The following is a 20,357-nucleotide window of genomic DNA, read 5'->3' as shown; positions in this document are numbered from 1 at the left end:
ATGGATATAATTTATATACTGCGTGTGATGCGGTGACGATGTGTGTGTCAATTGTTCCATTAAATACTTAAATGCGTAATATTATGCATTTATAAGTGTCTACACTCATTACTTCGAGAATGGTTGACATTTTTAGAAATATTTTTTTACATAATTCGATGTCATAGTAAAACAACATTAAATATATCCTTTTTGTTATTCATTTTTGAATAACAACACACATTTTTTATTTCATTTTTCAAAACAGAATATTTTTTGTAGCATTTCAATGCATAAAAATCGAAATTCGAATGGGTAGGTATAGTTAATTAGTTATAATTAATAGCTACTCCAAATTATGAAGCAGTTTTGTTACCGAATATAAAATTAAAAATATATATGTTGTCATTTGAAATAATTAGTGTAGATATTTAAATGAACCATATTGTATAGTAAACACTGTATCTACATCAAACTTATTACAATATATATTATATACAATATATGCATAATTTATTTTTTTATTTGTTCAATTTTATTGTACATTTGGCCTATACACACACAAATGTACAAGCGCTCGTCTTCTATTGGCTATTAATGATTACAGTCGGTCGGTTAAGTACAGCATATTATGGGTGGATTTAGTTTTTTGCCTGGGGGACAATATTTTTTTTACATTATACAAATTATACATAATTAAACCAATAAAAATATTTGACAAAATAATTGTCTTGGGGAGGCATGGTCCCTATGGCCTCCCCCTAAAAGCCGCCCCTACAGCATATTATACATACATAACTATTACATATACATAACACTCGGACGCACCAACCCAGAAGTGTATATTATTATAATCATGACCGCTCTGGTGTTCTAAAGTGATGACATATAAACAGTGACTATATGCAACAATATTTTTAGTTCAGGGAAATAATAAAAAAAACATGTTGATAGTCATATAAGGAGAGTTTTATTATTTTTGTGTTATTTCTAGTTTATATATTTAGCCCAGGTACCAATATTCCTTAGGGCATAGGTTATAATATTTAAGCTGGACCGGGAGATGAGTAAATATGATATAGTTGGGGATATATAATCCCATATCATACTGCAGGGCACGAGGTAACGTGATCGGCGTACATAGGCGCAAATAGCGTTTGAGATTTGGGGGGAAGGGACTGGAGCCTTAGCTACTGAATGAAGCATTAAAGCATTTATACAAGTAATTAACACCTAAAAATTTTTTTAGTACAGCATATAGGTATATTGTATACGGTAACAATTCTTGAATGGACGATACAGCAATCTCAATAGATGGTTATTATATGGTAGGACACCAGGACTGCGGTGGATCATTGCATATTTACGTCTTAGTGTATTTATGTGTAGGGTCGTATTGGGTTCGAACACTGTGTTTATTTTTAACCTCTCTTTTTAACTTTCGATATATTTCTAGCCGGTAATCAATGACAACTCATGCATTTATAATTTTTTTTAACTTCCTATTAAAACTGGGTGAATATTTATTTATTATTTGAAACTAAGACTAGCGGAATAGTATACTAATATTTTTGGGGATATACCCTGCGGCATTCTAGTCTGTTCATCTAATTAAATTCTTTTGTATCACAATTATTAGAAAAATACTTTTAATATGAAATTAAAAATGTACGTTGTTATTTAAAAAAGTGTAGAACGTAGAAACAATAAAGATAAGGCATAGTGAAAAAAATATTTTAAAATGACATAAAATTAAGGTTGAAGGTTAAGGTTAAAAAAATTAGAATGTATAAACAACCGTCAATACTTGTCGAGATAATGAGAGTTAACTATTAAAATAATCACCCCACGTAGGTAAACCGAATATCGTTGAAAATCGTTTAATTTAATGATTTACCGTTTATGCATAATATTATTATAATAAATGTAGTATATAATGTAATAAAATAACATACTTAAAAACATTTTAAACACAATTTCTTTATGACAGTATGCTATTAAATTAATTTTTAATATAGTTTAATCGATTATAATTGAAATTTATATAACGACTTATATTACAATTAAGCAATATCATTGATATTATAATCAATGGTAATATATTAATCGTGTAAATAAAGACTTCCTTTTTCTTAATCCCTATATGATAATGTTATTTTTGTGTTATATTATTCAACTGTTTTATATATTGATAAAATAAATCTATTACATTTAATGAGTATGCGTGTACCATTATACTATTGTGTATATACTTTTTAAGTTAGTAATGATATTCATAAAAATAAAGAAAAATGAGTAAGAGAAAGTTTTTTTATAATTTTTTTGTTGTTTATAAAAGACCTCTGTTGACAAAGTCAAACAGTTCAAAACTCTTGAACTTTTATAAAACTTTTACTATTGTCTTGTGGTGACACTTTTTCATTTTGTCTCTGGACGATTTAAAAAGAAAAAAATTCTCTCTATTTTTGTTCATCTTGGCAACCCCAAAAGTTAATCGGGATTTAAATAAAGAAAAGTACAAGTCTTTGGATTTCTTAACAAAAAGTGTCTGTCTGGTATTTCGATCGATGAAAGCAGCTTATGGGGGACGCTAGATCGGAAAGGGTAACATAGGATTTCTCCTAAACAAGCAAAATATTCTTAACGTATAACTGTATAGGTACCTATTTGAAAACTTACAAACTTAACGATAAAAAGTAAGCGAGTTATAACTTTATATGAAACATTTTCTTAGAACCCGTGATATAAATTAGAAGTTTATTATACTTATAGAATTTGTACACAATGAATTATATACTTATTAAAAATGTGAAAGATCGTTACAGATTTTTAAAGTGTCTGATTACCTATTCATTTTTAATTTTATTTTTTATGAAGTACTATTACTGAATTACTGAATACTTTATCCAATCAAGACAATCAAGCTCTCGTATTTATCCTTTTATCCATTATGTTCATTATAAAAATAATCATACAGATAATATACATTAAAAATATATGACAACAATTTTTTTTTAATTGATATTTTTGATTTAATGTCTTAATGGTACAATAAATATATAAAAATGTATTATACAAATAATTTAATTTATATAGTAAGTGCTTAACAAAATTTTTATACTTCATTAGTTTAATTTTAATAAAAATTAAACAATCAATGCTTAGTGATATTTCATTCCAATTATTATAATTCACATTATGATTAAATTTACTTGAAGATAGATTTAAATTAACTTAAATAATAATAATATGAAGGTATATTTATTTTAAACATTTTTAATTTTAACTTATTAATAATATGTTTAATATTATTTCGTCATAATATAAGCGGTTGTGTGGGGCAACCATAACTAGCAACCACAATCTGACCTTCACTTCAGGAATTTGGAGCCTCACGAAATAGAGAGTTTAACATAGAGTGTATTTTTCATAATATTAAAAGTGAACAATATAATGATTTTAAATGTATTGTTTGTTAAAATCTATATTATTTAATTAAATAATAGGTAACTTGTCTAAGAAATTTCAACTAGTATATATTGGTATCTTATAGTAGATATATCACTATATAATATATAGGCAGATACAAAAATGAGTATTAGTAAAGTTATATGAGAACTGAAAGTGTAAAAAGTTGTACGTTTTATAGTCAGTTAGAGATCTATAATAAATTATAAACTATCTATCTATTTTTTTTTAAGGGTATTCGTTAATTTTATTTTTAGAATAAATTAGTAACCAGCGTAGAACAAACTTAAATATGAGATATTAATAAGTAATAAACGCAAAAAAAAAACGTTAAAAAAAAGTTATAAAAAAAAATCGAACGAGATTTTGACATATTAATAGTACCTACCTAAAAGAAATAAAAATAAAATCTATACGTCATTGTTTCATAAGCTTTACAATTTTAATTTATTTATATTTATACCTTAATATAATTGAAAGAGGTTTTCTTAAAATTAAATATATTATCACGAATTATTCAATATAAAAAAACCTATTTTTTTTTGGTTATAAACATATACACAGTCACGTGGGTTTAGTTAAAATAACCAGTGCATAAATAATTGATCATAAGAAATCAGTTAATATGTAATATATACAATACTTAATAAATTTAAAACATGCCCCAAAAACTAAATGTATCTACAACATTGTGTACTTGGAAATCTATTTATAAAGTAATCTTTTCTTAAAATCATAAAATGTAATTTCTATTAGATATTATTATTGATTATAAATACTAGTATTTATCCAATAAAATATTACAAAATATTCAAGTCTAAAAAAATTCATGACTTAAAAAAGTTACTATATTTTGTCGATTTATTGCGTTGCTCTACTAATCACATTTATTTATATTTATACGATGAAGTCTAGACAGTATAAGCAACGTTTTAGTTTCACATACCTAGCAATGAAGATTAAGAAATATTTTAAATATTTTTTTATAACAATAACGTACATTATATTAAAAACATTTAACTTTTTAATCTACCAAAAGCCTATAAGTCTTATAAATAATGAAATGATTGTTTGCAATAAAAAGTAAATTTATCATGACATACATGACTTATTAAGTTATGACGACCAATTCCAATACATTAGAAGTTAACGGAAAATTCTAGAAATACCTATATTGTACTTATATTATTTAAATATAATACCTTATACACTTTATCTATAATATTATTAGGCGTTAAAAAAAAAATAAAAATAAAAACATCAGATAAAACAGTAACTTGGTATTTTTGAAAGATATAGACGAATTTCAAATTCCAAGAATGAATTCATAAGTACTTGAAGATTCGTCCAAATTTTTAGATAAACATTTTCATCTTTGTTGAAATTGAAAGTTAGATACTAAAAACAAACAATATGGCTGTTTATACATATACAATATATAGATACACGAATACATTGTATATTATTGAGTAGTTTATGATTTTTGTTTAGTACGGTAGCACTTGAAGATGAACTACAAAATATTAAAATCTAGAACACAATTTTCCGGTCAATTTCTTAATTTATAAAATGATAAAATACTTTTAAGAAATTTTAGAAATTTAATCAATATGATATATTATTATAATTATACCTATTATATATCTATAGTAAGTAATAACAAGTAAAAAGAAAATTAAATATTAGATACGTACGAAAAATACTTGAAATGCAAATTAAAAATCTTTTTATCAGATTCTAGTTATTTGAAAAATATTTTAAAATTTATTATTTTTATTTTATTTTATTTATCACTGGGTTATTATAAATTTGATTTTGTTGGAAATTATAGATAGTATTTATTGGTTTGCGATGGTTTTCGCGTTTGATTACATTGGAAAAGGAGTAATCGATTATATTGATGTATATACATTATATAATGCGTATAGGTACATTTTATTTTTATATCGATTATAACGTTATTACATTATTATGTATATACGTAAAAGTGAAGCGTTTTTTAGCGGAATAATTTTCAAAATTGGTCGCTGGGTATATGTGCATACATTAACCACAAACATGTTATGTATAACTAATACGTATATTAATAGTTTATATATATATACGTATATGACCATTGTGGGAGCAAGTTCGATTTGGAAATTATACAGACATTACAAATTATAACATGTATTATATATATCTGTAAATATATATAGGCATAGTCATTTAGAAAAGTCATTTTTTGAAAAAGCCTTTGTTTTGCGTGATTCAACTGATTCTATAGAATGCATTAAATATAGATATTGTCTATATTGTTTGAAGTTACAATAATGCGTACTATTGGAATTGACTGTACAATCATAAAACCTAACTCGCGAAATATCCGTCACTCGTGTAATAGTGTTATATGGAACATATTGATCAGTCGATCGCAGACGCCTTGGCCTTGGATAACAAAGAAAAGATATTAACGCTATATTTATTGACTTTAATACTTGACACGGGTTCATCTGACAATTTTGGTTTATTATACATTTTAATACAACGTGTGTATATAATAGCACTGCAAATTACAATAACGTATAATAGTACGGCCAGAATGGGCGAAAACGGGCCTAACTTAACGGAGTCGACGGGACGAGAAGATGAGAGTTCTCTTTATCCATCACTGCAGAGAATCAATATGTATGTACCTAATAAGACAGCAAAAAATAATCTGATGTGCTCCGATAATTGTTTTAAAAAATTATAAAATATTATAATAGGTTCCAATTATTGATCAATACTTCCTGATGTATGATTGAATTAATTCTCATAGGTTATAGGACAGACTAGCCGGATTATTACACCGACCGGTTCCGTCCATTTATCTATTTTATAATATACACAGCATACACACATATGAATAATATTTTGTAGTGTCGCTTCTTCGGTTATGCTATAAATAGTTATTATAATATATTATTGGTATAATATCGCATGTAAAATGTATACACATATATATATATATATTCGATTATAATAGCAGCGTAGTTGGCGTTTGTCAAGTAGTCGGCAAGCATGCAACTATGGTGATGGTGCTTAGTAGCTTACCTCACAAGCATTTGCCTGAGCGTGGTCTCGTCGTCACTACCGTCGCTTTGGTCGGCCTTATTCGAGCCACGCTCGGACGCTTGACGCGACGCGAATTGCCTTGCCACGCCCACATACCGGTCGCTGATCACTTCGCCCTGATCGCTGACCAGCACGCCAGCTACCAGGCCGCTACCGCCGCCGCCGCCGCCACCACCCTCACTGCACGGAGGGCTGCTGGTGCTGGTACTGGTGCTGGTGCTGGTGCTGCTGCTGCTGCTGCTGTTGTTGTTGTTGTTGTTGTTGTTGTTGTTGGGCGCACCGCCGCCACCGCCACCGACGTCACCGCGGCTTCCAGCGTCGTTGCCGTCTCCGTCGCCGTTGCCGCAAACACCGCCTCCGCCTCCTCCTCCACAAACTCTGCCGCTGCTGCTCGACACTTTCATACAACGAATCCACGGCGGGCGGTGCCGTCGCACGGCGCTCCACCAGACCGGCCCGCGGCGTGCAGCGGCGATACCACGTGCCGGCTGCTATTACTCCTCACACCAACCGTCGACACCAACACCTGAATAGCCCATATCACACACATATTCACCACAAAGCTATGTATATACACATAGAGACGGCATGCATTGAATGGTGTATATAGTAGTTAACTAATAAGTTATAAGTAGCCGAGTAGGTAATCCAAGTTTGTGTAATTTGTGCGGTCTATAATATGCTAGACCCGTATATCATGTTGTGTATAATATTAAATGGGCAATTAGAAAAATTTACCGTACTGGAAAAATAAATATTCTCGATATAAACATTAATGATATAATACGATGGGTTAATTTTAATTAAATATTGTGTGTATGCAAGTTTGGTATTTCGTTTTTGTATTATTTTTAGTTTATTTAAGACAAAGAAGTGTTAAAAATTCTAAAAATTAAATCATTGTATTCATCTCAATGCATGTCTATCAAAAAATATGTGTAATTTTTCAAGGGTATTAAGTAGACATTTTTAAAATGTATTATTTGTCATTTTTAAAATCACTTTTCGATAGTTTTTTGAGCAAGTACCCAAATCCCAGCTCTTATTAAAATTAAGCAAGTATATGAATTGATTAACATTTATACTGGGATTTTTTTTTTACGAAATTCTATTAAATGAGATGCCCTCTAAAAAGCGTACAAAAATCGTCGATGATGCTTTGAAACTGACAATTAACAGAAAAAGAAAAAAATCTTTTCTTTTGTATTCTTAATAAGGTCAAATACTTTCTTTAACTATATATGTATTATGAGTATGTTATGCGGTTTTATTACAACTAAATATAATTATAAGCCACAACCCATATTATTTACAATAAGTTAACTAAGGAGGAATCATCTAATAATAAAAGCGTGACTTAGACAGTTAGACTCTATGCACTATACGTCTATACCTTACTGGTACCTAACTATACATTATGTTAAAGATAATATTATAAATTAAAATAGTCGGTAAGTAAAATAATATGTACCCGTAGTATAGTGTACGAGTTGTATAAAACACTAATATATTTTTTTTAATTTATAAAACCGATCTTATATTGTGTACTAGTTGAAATTTTTAATTTAATCTTCAGGTTTTACATTTATATTTATAAATCGTAATAGTCAAAAGATACTAAATTATATACTATATAGAGTATAGGTCAATATAATATTTATGTTATTTTATTAATCTTTATCATACTTTATTGGATTATAGCGATACTATTAATTAAAATTGTGCCATAATATATAAATACATGTCAATAAATACGTAAGTACCTATAGAATTATGTCTACGTATTGGTTGCCGGTCGTACAAATACATTTTTAATTAAGAATATTTCAATTAAACATGAAAAACGCGTTGTTGTTAACGGTTAAAATTATTATTATTATTTAATTATTCTCGGGCGTTCTCCGAGAAACAAATAAGAATTTTTATAAAAATATTTTTAAAACAAAAAATAGTACCTACAGTAAGGTTCGACTAGAAAAATTAATTCAATTCATACGTATCCACAAATTAGTAATTTTTAAGAATAATAATCAATATTTTTTTTGAAAATGGATAGGTAGATACTTAATCATTAAGTCATTATTGTTTTATTTATAGTTTTGCATGCGAAAATTGCAAATTGATATATTTTGATCAAAAAGTATTATCTGATAACCGTCCGATGAATGAAGAGTCAATATAATTGTATTATTTCTGTCTTTATTTTTTATATTTCGTTGATAACATATGTTATAAACAAGTAATTTTATAGTTTAATAAGACGTAATTAACCGTTGATTATATTTATAATTCAGATTTTCAAATTTTATAAATAATAAATTCGGTATACAACTGTTGAAGAAAGAAGAAAATGAAACATGTTATAATAAAGATTAAATGTTGAAATATAATTCAATACTAGACACTAGTATTATGTATGCAATGAGTAACCACCAATTAAAAATTGAAATAATAAAATTAATATAATCTTGTAATTTAAATTACAAAATTAAATTAATTCTGTCTTATAAAACAATATTATTATGATTAAAATTTATAATTGTATATAATAAGGAAAATGTACCCACATACAAGGTAAATAATATACTTAGTAAAATACAAATAAATATTAATATATTTTGTTATATAACTTGCCCTTGATACATTAATTATGTATATTAAATATGTAATAAGTGAAGCATTTCAGATAAACAATATAAGTTACAGCAAAATACACACATAAAAGTCTAATTTTTACTAAAACAAACTAAAATAAAAGTTTATTGACGAAAATAACGAAACTTTTTGCTATACCTACTTTAGCGATTTGTTTTACGATAAATATAGGTTTAAACTTCAATGTCTTAATGTTATTATAACTTATTTTGTGATTGGTAAGTTTTTTCACTATAAAGGTCCTAATAAAGACTTTTGTAGTATACTCTAGTATTCTACATAAACTTTAAATATCGAATCAGCTCAACACTCAAAACATTGTTTTGACTTTAAGTTTTAGATTTTGAGCCTATTGCATTGGTCTTAATATTTAATGTGTTTAGATAACAATAAAAAAAATATTTTTGTATCATCACATTTTAGAGCTGAAAATTTATAGAACAGCTAGAAAATAGGAATATTTATGAAACAATAATTTTTGACAATATTGTGCAACATATTTTAAATCCAACATATAGTACTCATATAGTACACATATATAGTATTAATTGGTATATAATATTAAATATTTAAGTGTTGACAATTATCGGTTATCTAGAGACTAGTGCACGGGAGTTTAGCAGTTTTACCAAAAATAATTTCCCGAGGCTCGTTAAATGGCTTGAATTATGTGGCACCAAATCTAATCATTTCGCTGTTGCTAGGAACAGTTTACGAAAGTCAGACTGACCACTGATCACGACCAAGCCTACTTTACAGCAGACATACTGTGGGAAATACGTCGGTGAGCGACAACGACGTCACAGTCAGATAAGGCGGTAATCACATACGTTCGAGAAATAATATTACTATACATGAAATAAATAAATAAATTGTAGCTAGGTAATTTAGCATGAAAATTAATACTACTTGTCAATTATATCAATAATCAATATACACATTTAGGGTTGTGCATCAGAATCATTTATATTGGGGTAATGTTTTTTTTGACTGACCCATCAGAATACGTATCTCTAAATTAAACAAACTGCAACTGTTTTTTGTTGGTTTGTAATGCATAACGTTTTAATATACATCTAAGAAATATAAATCTCAGTTATAACATTTACCTAAATATAATTGAGTTGTTTAAAATTATATTTTATATGCAACGCCGCAACTAAATATTCATTCAATTCATTGGCTTTTGGCGGAAACGCAAGCACATTTTACACAATTCAGTCAAACTATAATAATTTGGAATAATTAGTTTGGTATAGTTGTTAAAAACATAATTATATAAATGTATCAGTAGATTAAATCATAATAATATATTTTATCTAAAATCAAACCGATCGGCCTATAAGCCTAACGGCCCTTAACTGCAGCGGCTGCCTCTGTAGAATACTCAGTATTTGCACTGAATACTGATTTGTGAAATTGATTACGTAATCTCTCGGACCAGATAAATGTATTTATATATTTATTTAATTGCGGTAATGAATTGATTCTGATTTTAATTTCGACTCCAATATGAAATAAGAAATCAAAGAATCGGTGCAATCCGTCCCTATATCTAATACGCGGATAATAATATGATAAGCATGAAATTGTTCAAAACTATATAAAGTTTAAACAAATTAGGTACCAACAAATAAAGAACAAGGGACTTCAATATTTAAACTTTAAAGTAATATTAAAGATTGATTTTCAACAGTACTTATATTTTATTTCAAAATATGTTATAGTTAATATAATTATTTTAATATTTGTTATTTTTACCAAAATATTATAAGTAGGTAAATACATCGTGTCTGAATTTATTTTTAGTTATACAATTATCGACAACATGGAAATATTAAGGTCAGATAGTATTTCAAATTATAATTGATGATACATATTAGTACATTATTATACAGATTTACAGGATAACACAACCCCTTTTCATTTATATTTATACTACAGTTAAATATGTATTTTTAAAACTTTAAGACTTTTATTTATTTGATACTATGTAATCATAAAAATAATTTTTATATAAAACAATCATTATATTTTATATTTAATTCTAAGTTATTCTTGAACATTTAATTTGTACAAATAAAAACTTAACATTAAATATTTGTATGAGATCTATAATTTATTATATTCATGAGAAAATATTTAAGCGGTCAAAAGGTGAAAAAAATTACATTTTTCCAGTAGAGATAATTTGTTAATGATACTTAATCACGCTTGAATAATAATACAACAGATACACGAATTCATAACAACATAAAATTATGTATATAATATATGCATTTAAATATTTTCTAGTTGTTTTATGTTTAATATACGTACAAAGTAATGTTTCATATTTTCATTGTTGTAGATTGTGGTTTATACATTAATTTAAGGAAACGTTGAATTTATGAAAATAAGAAATTTAAATAATTTATGTTCTAATAGCTACAGTAGGTATAGGTTAATATATTTTAAATCAATGTTAGTAACAAATAAGAAAAAAAAAATAATAATAAAATTAAATAATTTATACGGATTTACTCTTGTACAACTACACTAGAAAAATTGTTTACATACTGTTAAAACTTATAATTAATTGATTTGATAATATTTTAGGCTGTAGGCGCTTTGAATGACGATGAGAATAAATTATCGTTTACGTATTAGTACCTACAAATATTTTTAAGAATTTTGTGATTTTGTTTGAAAACTAATTCATGCCTAGTAATTTCTAATATGAATATTCGCTGAAAATTTAAAGTTTCTATAGTTAGGTGAGGTTTAATATAAGAAAAAAAATCAATTTAGTAAGAAATCAATTTTACGTAAAAATTCTAGTTTTTCCCAAATTTTTTTGTTGCTTTCTTGATTATATTTCAAATACTGAAAATGTTTTACTTTTGGCCCCTACAATAACAAATATGAATTAAATTTGCTAAAAGTAACAACCTCGAAATAGAACTTTGAACATCGTTTCTACTATAAAGTCAAACAAATTTGTTTTAAATTATTAAACAAATTATAATTTAATATCATGAAAAATTAATAAAAATTGGAAATATAGATGTGACTCTGCTCTGACTGAATATTGATTATTTTGTAGTTCCGGGTGGATAACACGGAGGTGATATTTATTTAGTTTTTTTATATTTTCTGTGAAATTTATTTATTTTTTTGTAAGTAAGTGGAACTCCAGAATATCCTCAGCAATACCTACATTTTCGAGGATAACCACCATTGTAATCTATTATGCAAGTATACACTATACATGATTTAAAAATATATAGCCAATAAGAAACTTATAACAAATTTGAAATATCAGAATATATAAAAAATATTAAACTATAATTTATTATTTTTAATTCTTCATCTAATATAGGTATAAATCCAAAAAATATAATTATAGATTATTTTATTAAATTGTTATTAATGTATTCATAAAGTAAAGATCAAGCATCAAAATAAATAAAGAAAAATATATCTTCATAAGTTATATAAGTACCCTAATGGCATGTGAAAAAGGTCACTAAGTTTCCTAATAGGTCACTGAAACTACCGAATAATTATAATAAAACAAAGTGGTTTTCAACATAATCGACCGAGCATAATAAAAGAAAATTATTGCTAGTGCGTAATTTAGGTCCCTTCTTTTACTTGTCTCCTGACAATTTAAATAGAAAATTATAATAATTAACTTTTCCGTTATTCATTAAAATATAGACAATAAGAAACGAGGGGTAGTTAATAAACTTTTTATTTTATACTATAACATTTCTTTGAAATTAAAATATTGCCAACAGTAGATACACTAAATCAAATGATACAATAGTTTAAAAGAATAATATTATCTACTGATATGTTATATTATAATATACGGGACTCACGTTTTAAAAAAACACATTTAGGCCCAAGTGTCAGTAATAAAATATATCACTATTCTTAAAATTATAATCTCAGATAATAAGGCAGTTTTTTTATATTTAAAAATTTTCTTTAGAAACATTATATTTAATGAATTCAATAAATTAATGACTTATAATAAATATAAACTATAAAGCAAATATTACTTTTAAATAATGAAATTATTTTTATAAATATATTTTTTTTCTATTATTAGAAATAAAGAAAACAATTCAATCAGTAAATAAACAAATATAATATAATTAGTAATTTTGTTGGTATTTTTTTAACTAGGCTGGATGGCGACAGAGAAGGGAACACAGCGCCATACATCTATAATTTTTATTACAAAATTTAATGTAGGTATTAGGATTTGACATTTTTTTATAATTTTAATTATTAGATTAGGTTGAGTATTTTTTTAACATAAGGATTACCTCGTGATCGATATGGTATGACTGTATGAAAAACTAGAAAAAATGTACATACTATTTAATGTGTTACATAAGTGGAGAATATCCTATTGTTTCTACAAAATTTTGAAGGCCTTGTAATATATTAGATTAACCATTGATTTAAAATTTAAAAATCAATATTTTCAACAACAAAAATCTACTTAACAGTAATAAATAAAAAATATAAAGTGATAACAAAAAAAAAGAAAACTTGAAAAACGGCATGATAATAAAATAAAAAATGTATAATGTTTTATTATACTTTGACTGAAAAATAAAAATTGAACTTAAAATGTTTGTTAATAATAGTGGGTCAATAATAAAATTATTCAACATATCTTACAAAGATTTATTTTTTTAGTTATGAAAATGTATATAATGAATTGTGTGTAATAAAATGTATAATAGGTATTTTCTATAGAAATGAATCCTTTTTTAATATGATATTTTGTATGTGCTATTACTCATTAAGCATTAAATAAATTGAATCAATAGATTAAGTTATTAAATAATTGTATTTAGTTCATTTAAAATCAAATTGAAACCCATAGGACGATCACTCATGTTTATGATTGACATAAAATTTTCACAGTAGTCACGAATACTTATAAAATACAACCGTTGTACATAAATAGGCGGTAAACTGACTAAAGTTTAGTCACTAAACTGTTTAAAGAATAGTGGTACCATTGTGGCGAGCGGAAAAATAAAATGAGTCGAACAGGTGGGATGGAAAGAATAACATAATTCAGACTATTCAGGCTAAAGAGCAGGAAACATGCAAAATATAAATTGTAACCTGTCAGATGAACTTTAAACTTGTTTATGATTAATGCAAATAGGTCTTTGCTTAGAACAGTGGATGCGTACCATGTAGGTATGTGATATGTTTGATCCAACTCACTCCTAGCTCGTAAAGACCATCCATAAACACAAAACAAGGGTCATATACATAACTTTATCATGTATATGAACATTGAACATAATATATCTAGAAATGCCATTACTGATCTCCTTTTTAATATAGATATCGTGTGTACATATAATGTACGATAGGGTAACATAATATCATTAAACTTAGATAATCGATATAATTGGAAGTATCAAAAATTATCAACTTCGTTTATAAATTGTAAAATACATAAAAGTAATACGCAATTTTTACTTAATATTTTGTTTTAAATTATAACAAAAAAAAATAAGTTTTTTAAAAACCAAACATTGATATTAGTTTTAATCTTTTAAAGTTTTAACAACTGTGGAAAAAATAAAGGCGGCTATAATGTGAAAATTATGAGCATTTAAAATTTTGAAAACCAAAATTTAAAACTTTTTGATATAATAATAGTGTTCATAGTTAAAATTACCATTTTGTATACCATTTATATAATAGTCCTGGGTAGTAAATACTAAATAATATGCAATATTATATTGACACTATAACCGACAATAGGTATTAATGCCGGCCCTCCCATGAGAATACTATACCATGAATAATAATTATAATTTATACACGAATATACGATTATATTGATAATATAAAGAAAAATGTATGATAATCGATGATCAATGGAATATATGCTTTATACATATTTATTAACATTATTATTAATTTAAAAAATATTTTTGATTATGTTTTATATAATTAAAGCTACTTAACATGTATAAATATAAAAATAAAATATATACGTAATCATTTATAAACTTAATTTTTAACAATTCGAGATATAACTTACCTCAACCCCAAACAGATATTTATTCATTTTTTATTTTTATCTCTTTGCTGTTTATGATTTAAGTGTTGATAATGATAGGTACTTTCTGAAACACATATAATACATAAAATAAAAAAACTTATTTATATTAAAGTGTGTACATATTACTTTAGACTATATACATTATACAACGTATAATTATTCAAAAATAATTTACAGATGAGTTATAAAAATGTATTCTCTTAGTCTTTGATATATTTCACAGTTTCAGCATATATTGGACATTTAGTAAATGATCTATATGCATAATAAATGAAGTACTTTACATAATGCATCTAATCAAAATAAATGTTAAAAATAAATAAAATTAAAACATTAAAGATTCTTTAAAAATAATAGAATTAGATAAGATATGGTGAATATTTTTTTATTTATTATTATTGAAAAATCAGCTAATAACTATTATAATTCTGAATAATATTTAGTTAGTTATCAGTACATAGTTAAGATTGTTGATATTAATATATTTATTTATTGTTAGTATAGTTACTGTACATAGTTAGGTATATGGAATTGAAGTTCATTGCGTTGTATTAAGATACATTTAGAAATCGGAATTTAACATGCTCACAGAGTGAGCTTATCCAATTTGTTTTAAATAATTTTTTGTATAAAATATATTTTTAGAGGAGGTAACAAAGTTTACAAAGTTAGAGTAATTTTTAAATTAACGAATAATATATTTATAACGAAATTTTAACCACGTTTATTCGATAGGTTAGGTAAGATTTCTTTGATATTGTTAATTTTTACTACTATACGCAGATAAGACATAAATAAACACTATATATAGGGTTAATTTAATAACCAAATCTAAATAAATTTAAAATGAGTTAACTTTTATAATTTTTAATACCTATTTTAAATTTAAATTATTTTTTATCTTATCTCTCAGGTATGAATGAATGATATTAGAATAAATGACAAAAACAAAAAAAAAATGTTTTAAAAACTGAATATTAAATTGTTCGTAAATTTCAACTTACTCTAACTTTATTAACTTAATAATCATATAAAAACTTTTAAAAAATGGCTATCCGAATCTTTAAAATATATCAGCTTTGCTAATTTAAAAAAAATATGTTAAAAATAAAAAAAATATGTTATATTGTGCTTGTGCGTCCGAAAAGTATTATAATTTTTAATTTTTCTCAAAATATATATTTTGTTAATATGTTTCACATCCCAAAAGTTCATTGCCCATTTAAATTTAAGGTTATCCAGCTGAAACATTTAATGTTGCACATTTCTTAGCATGAACATACTATATTTATCTATATTGTATAGCTTAGGTACAATAAATTTAATATATGTGATAGAACTGGTTTAAACATCATAATATATAAACATGCGCAAGTAAAAAGCCTATTTTTACCTATTTTTCAACCATCGACGAATTATTTTTTATCAAAATAATAACTATACAAAAAAACCAGGAATAAGTTCATTATATACAACCTCAAACAATTAAAATAGTTTTTATCCTACTGTGAAATGTAAAAAAAGAGTTTTCGAATATACCATAATAATAACACCCGCTGACTGGTGAATTTATTTTTTTCAGTATACACTATACTGTATTGGTATAAAACTGTATTTTTAAATATTTATATTTATTTTGTATTGTAAATTGTAAAAGGTAAATTTTTTTTTATATATATATATTTTTTAGTCATTATTTTAGCAGATATTAATTAGTTATGTTAGCTATTGATTTAATAGTTGATAACTTCTCGTATTAACACATTAATGAAAATTGATTTTTAAAATAACAAGAAGCATAAATGTGTCTATAGCACCACATAATTGCTTATCAGTGGACAAGTATATGTGTCTATTCCAGTAAAAGGGTTAATTCCACGGAATTTTTAGTTAAATATTCCAATACTGTAAAAAAAAAAATGTAATATTTAATTACGCGTATTGCATCTAACAATGATCACAGTATATTTATGAGTGATTCAAATATGCAAATATGCAATCATAAATCTTATGAAAACATTTCATACATATATTATCTACAATTGAACACGTTTTGAATACTTTATTTCAAATCAACATGCAATTTTAGAATATATTATATATATATATGTTAATACAACTTAAAAGAAGAAATAAACTAATAAATCATAATACCTGTTTTCCCTCTATACATTGAATTGTTGTAGTTTATATCAATGTAAGTAGAAAGGCATTAAACAAAAAAATTTTATATGGAATTATACAGAGGCTTTAATGGCTCGTTCGAAAATATATAATTAATTTTATTTGTAGGTACCTATTTAAATATGATATTATGATAATGTAAATATTAAAATATGTATCTACATTTATCTTACTTTTTATATGGGTTAAAATTATAATACTTCCAATTTATCCCAGTAAAAACTTAAATGTGTAAGTTACAATTGTATCAATTATTATTTGGTCATCAATGATAAATATGATACATTTTACTTGAAAATCTAGGAAATCATTTTTTTTATTTGATACATAAAATATAGGAAACTTTTATAATATTTTTTTGTGAGCCAACGATCAAAAAAAAAAAAAAAAAATTAATGTTAAATATTAGTTATTCATACAAATCTTATTTAATACTGGTCAAATGTACAACTATGGTAAACATATGCAAATGACAATAAATAAATACAGTAGGTAACTATTTGAAATAATTTAGAAGATTTAATTAATTAAAAATCAATAAAGCGATATATTATAAACACAATAATAATTGTATACCTAAAATATAGTATGGATCTAGTATATATATATATAGTATATTATAATTAATACTAATATAATATCAACTAATAAAAACAATTATATTTTTGATAATTAATGGTGTCAAACAACAGTTTTGAAGGACATAATAGTGGCAATAGGTATACACTGCATAGCTGATAACTTGTGTCATAGTTTTCTACTTATAGTAGATTAGATTTTCCCCTAACGTTATGATGTATGCATGTAATGTCAACTAAATTGGAAATCTCGATAATTTCTAACTATTATATTTGAACTATGTAATTCAAAAAATATCTATCATTATGCTTATTATCTGCTTATTACAAATGATAATGTATGAACATTCCTAAGTAGGTACATTTTTAGCTTTAGTTAATTTAGATTAGTCTAATAAATTCACATGTAATATATACCTATCTACAATGAAAATGCTTGTTTTTAGGAAAAGTAATTAAAAAAATATCCAGACTGGCGTCCGAGTAGTAAGTACAAATTATACTTATTGTGCTTAATTTACATAATAAGTGGTAAGATAAAACAATTACTTTGAACAAAGCGAAATATTTTTTTTTTAACTTAATGATAAGGTTTTTATTATAGTAATCTATTTATGCGTGAAATTAGTGTATTCGTCAATAATTATTACGTAGGGTGAAAAAAAAGTATTTACTATTCACAAAATGGAAAAAAGGTAATATTTCCAAAGCTTTAACAGGCATCTAAAATTAAAATTTCTGTGCATGCGAGATAGAAATTCATAATTATGTATAGCAATTTATTATTAGACCAGAATAACAGAAACGAGTACATTTTTAAACAATATTTAATTATCTAATTTCTTTAGTTATATTTTTTGAGATTACAATGAAATAAATAATCTCTGTGGACTGTAGCTGAAGACAAAATTAAAATTTCGAGGTTAAACTAGCTAAATTATACAAAACCAGCTTTAGTTTAATAGTGCATTTGATGTGAACTTAATTGGGTGTATAATTGAAATTAGTACAGTGCTAACCAATACAGAATATATATTCTAAATTAAGAATGACTTAGTGAGAATTGAATCGTATCCACTATATAGTGACTACACTATAAGTGGTACATGGAATGTCACATATACCACTTAATGTGGTATCTCTAATATAATATACAAAGAGAATCATTCTATTTAAGTATTCAATGTATCATTAAGTAAACATGGTAATATTTACCAGATTTTAAGCGGTGAAATTAGAAATGCATTGGTTTTAGAATAGCGTGATGATAACTTTTCACATAAAATAACAACAACTGCACTGTTTTTTTGCCACATGCCCACATCCAACATAGTCGCAATAAACCTACTAGAAATTAACTAGTGATTAAATATATTATTATATAAACAAGTATTAACGAAATTATATGATTAATTCTTTGCCTTATTATTTTATAAGTCAACTATAATTTTCAAAAGTTTAAATATTTAAAGTGAGCCTGTATAAAACATCCAAATTCGAATAAAAATTTTTTGTTTTTGTTTTATAAAATTTGAAATTTTAATTTCGGAGACAGGAACATTTTACGGAATATTAATCCATATCAATATTTTTTAACTTCATTTAAACAATTTTATTTTTTTTAAAGACAAAACATTACTAAAAATAATAAAATTATGTATAATTTAATATGTTTGAAATATTTTTTTACGCATACACATTGCACATATACATCGAAATAAGTGAAATAATCATTTAGATATTTTAGTATGTGTACATTATACATAATATGCACGTTTAATTTGCGTCATGTTTATAGTATAGAAATCTAGATATGTAGATATATTCAACTTAAAATTAATACGTTTTCCTTTTCTTACAACTTCTTGTTTGCGTGATCATTAATCTACCAATGTGCACACGATATGAACGACACGCAAGACGCTACAATTTAAAATAATATGTGGAGTATTAATGTATTAATGTAAACCTATTATATATTTTAACTATTATAAGTTATAACAAATAGTAGATATAGAGATTCAATTAGTTTCATAGTAGATATATTTTGTAATTGTTACAAATTACTAAACATTATACAATACATTGTTACCGAATAAACTATAAAGGCTTTATGCCTTTATATTATTTATTAAGGTATGTTGTCATAATAATTATAATTTACTATACAGTACACAGTATACACGTCTAGTGTCTACACATGTCATTAGTAATTAATATTTACTGTGGAAAATAAATTTAATAAGTATATGGTATATTTATTTGTTTTTTTAAATATAGTTTTAAATTTAATTATATTAGTA

The 20,357-nt window shown here is 25.2% G+C and overlaps 1 protein-coding gene across 11 annotated transcripts in view; it reads right to left on the bottom strand.

Annotated features, from left to right (window-relative positions):
* LOC113549432 (glucose transporter type 1-like) overlaps nucleotides 1-20,357 on the bottom strand; it is an 80,525-nt gene that overhangs the window by 22,108 nt on the left and 38,060 nt on the right. For 8 of the 11 annotated variants that reach the window (XM_026950723.1, XM_026950721.1, XM_026950729.1 and 5 more), the window contains 2 exons: nucleotides 15,272-15,356; nucleotides 6,523-7,069 (listed from right to left, as the gene is read on the bottom strand). In XM_026950723.1, the coding sequence (XP_026806524.1) occupies nucleotides 6,523-6,947 (425 nt within the window). In that variant the 5' untranslated portion in view covers nucleotides 6,948-7,069; nucleotides 15,272-15,356. The remainder of the gene's footprint in view (nucleotides 1-6,522; nucleotides 7,070-15,271; nucleotides 15,357-20,357) is intronic. The other 3 variants (XM_026950726.1, XM_026950727.1, XM_026950728.1) reach the window with 1 other exon arrangement.

This window comes from Rhopalosiphum maidis, chromosome 4 (assembly GCF_003676215.2).
Source record: "Rhopalosiphum maidis isolate BTI-1 chromosome 4, ASM367621v3, whole genome shotgun sequence".
NCBI lineage: Eukaryota > Metazoa > Arthropoda > Insecta > Hemiptera > Aphididae > Rhopalosiphum > Rhopalosiphum maidis.
The sequence above is the reverse complement of the archived record's forward strand: the minus strand, read 5'-3'. Positions and strand labels throughout refer to the sequence as shown.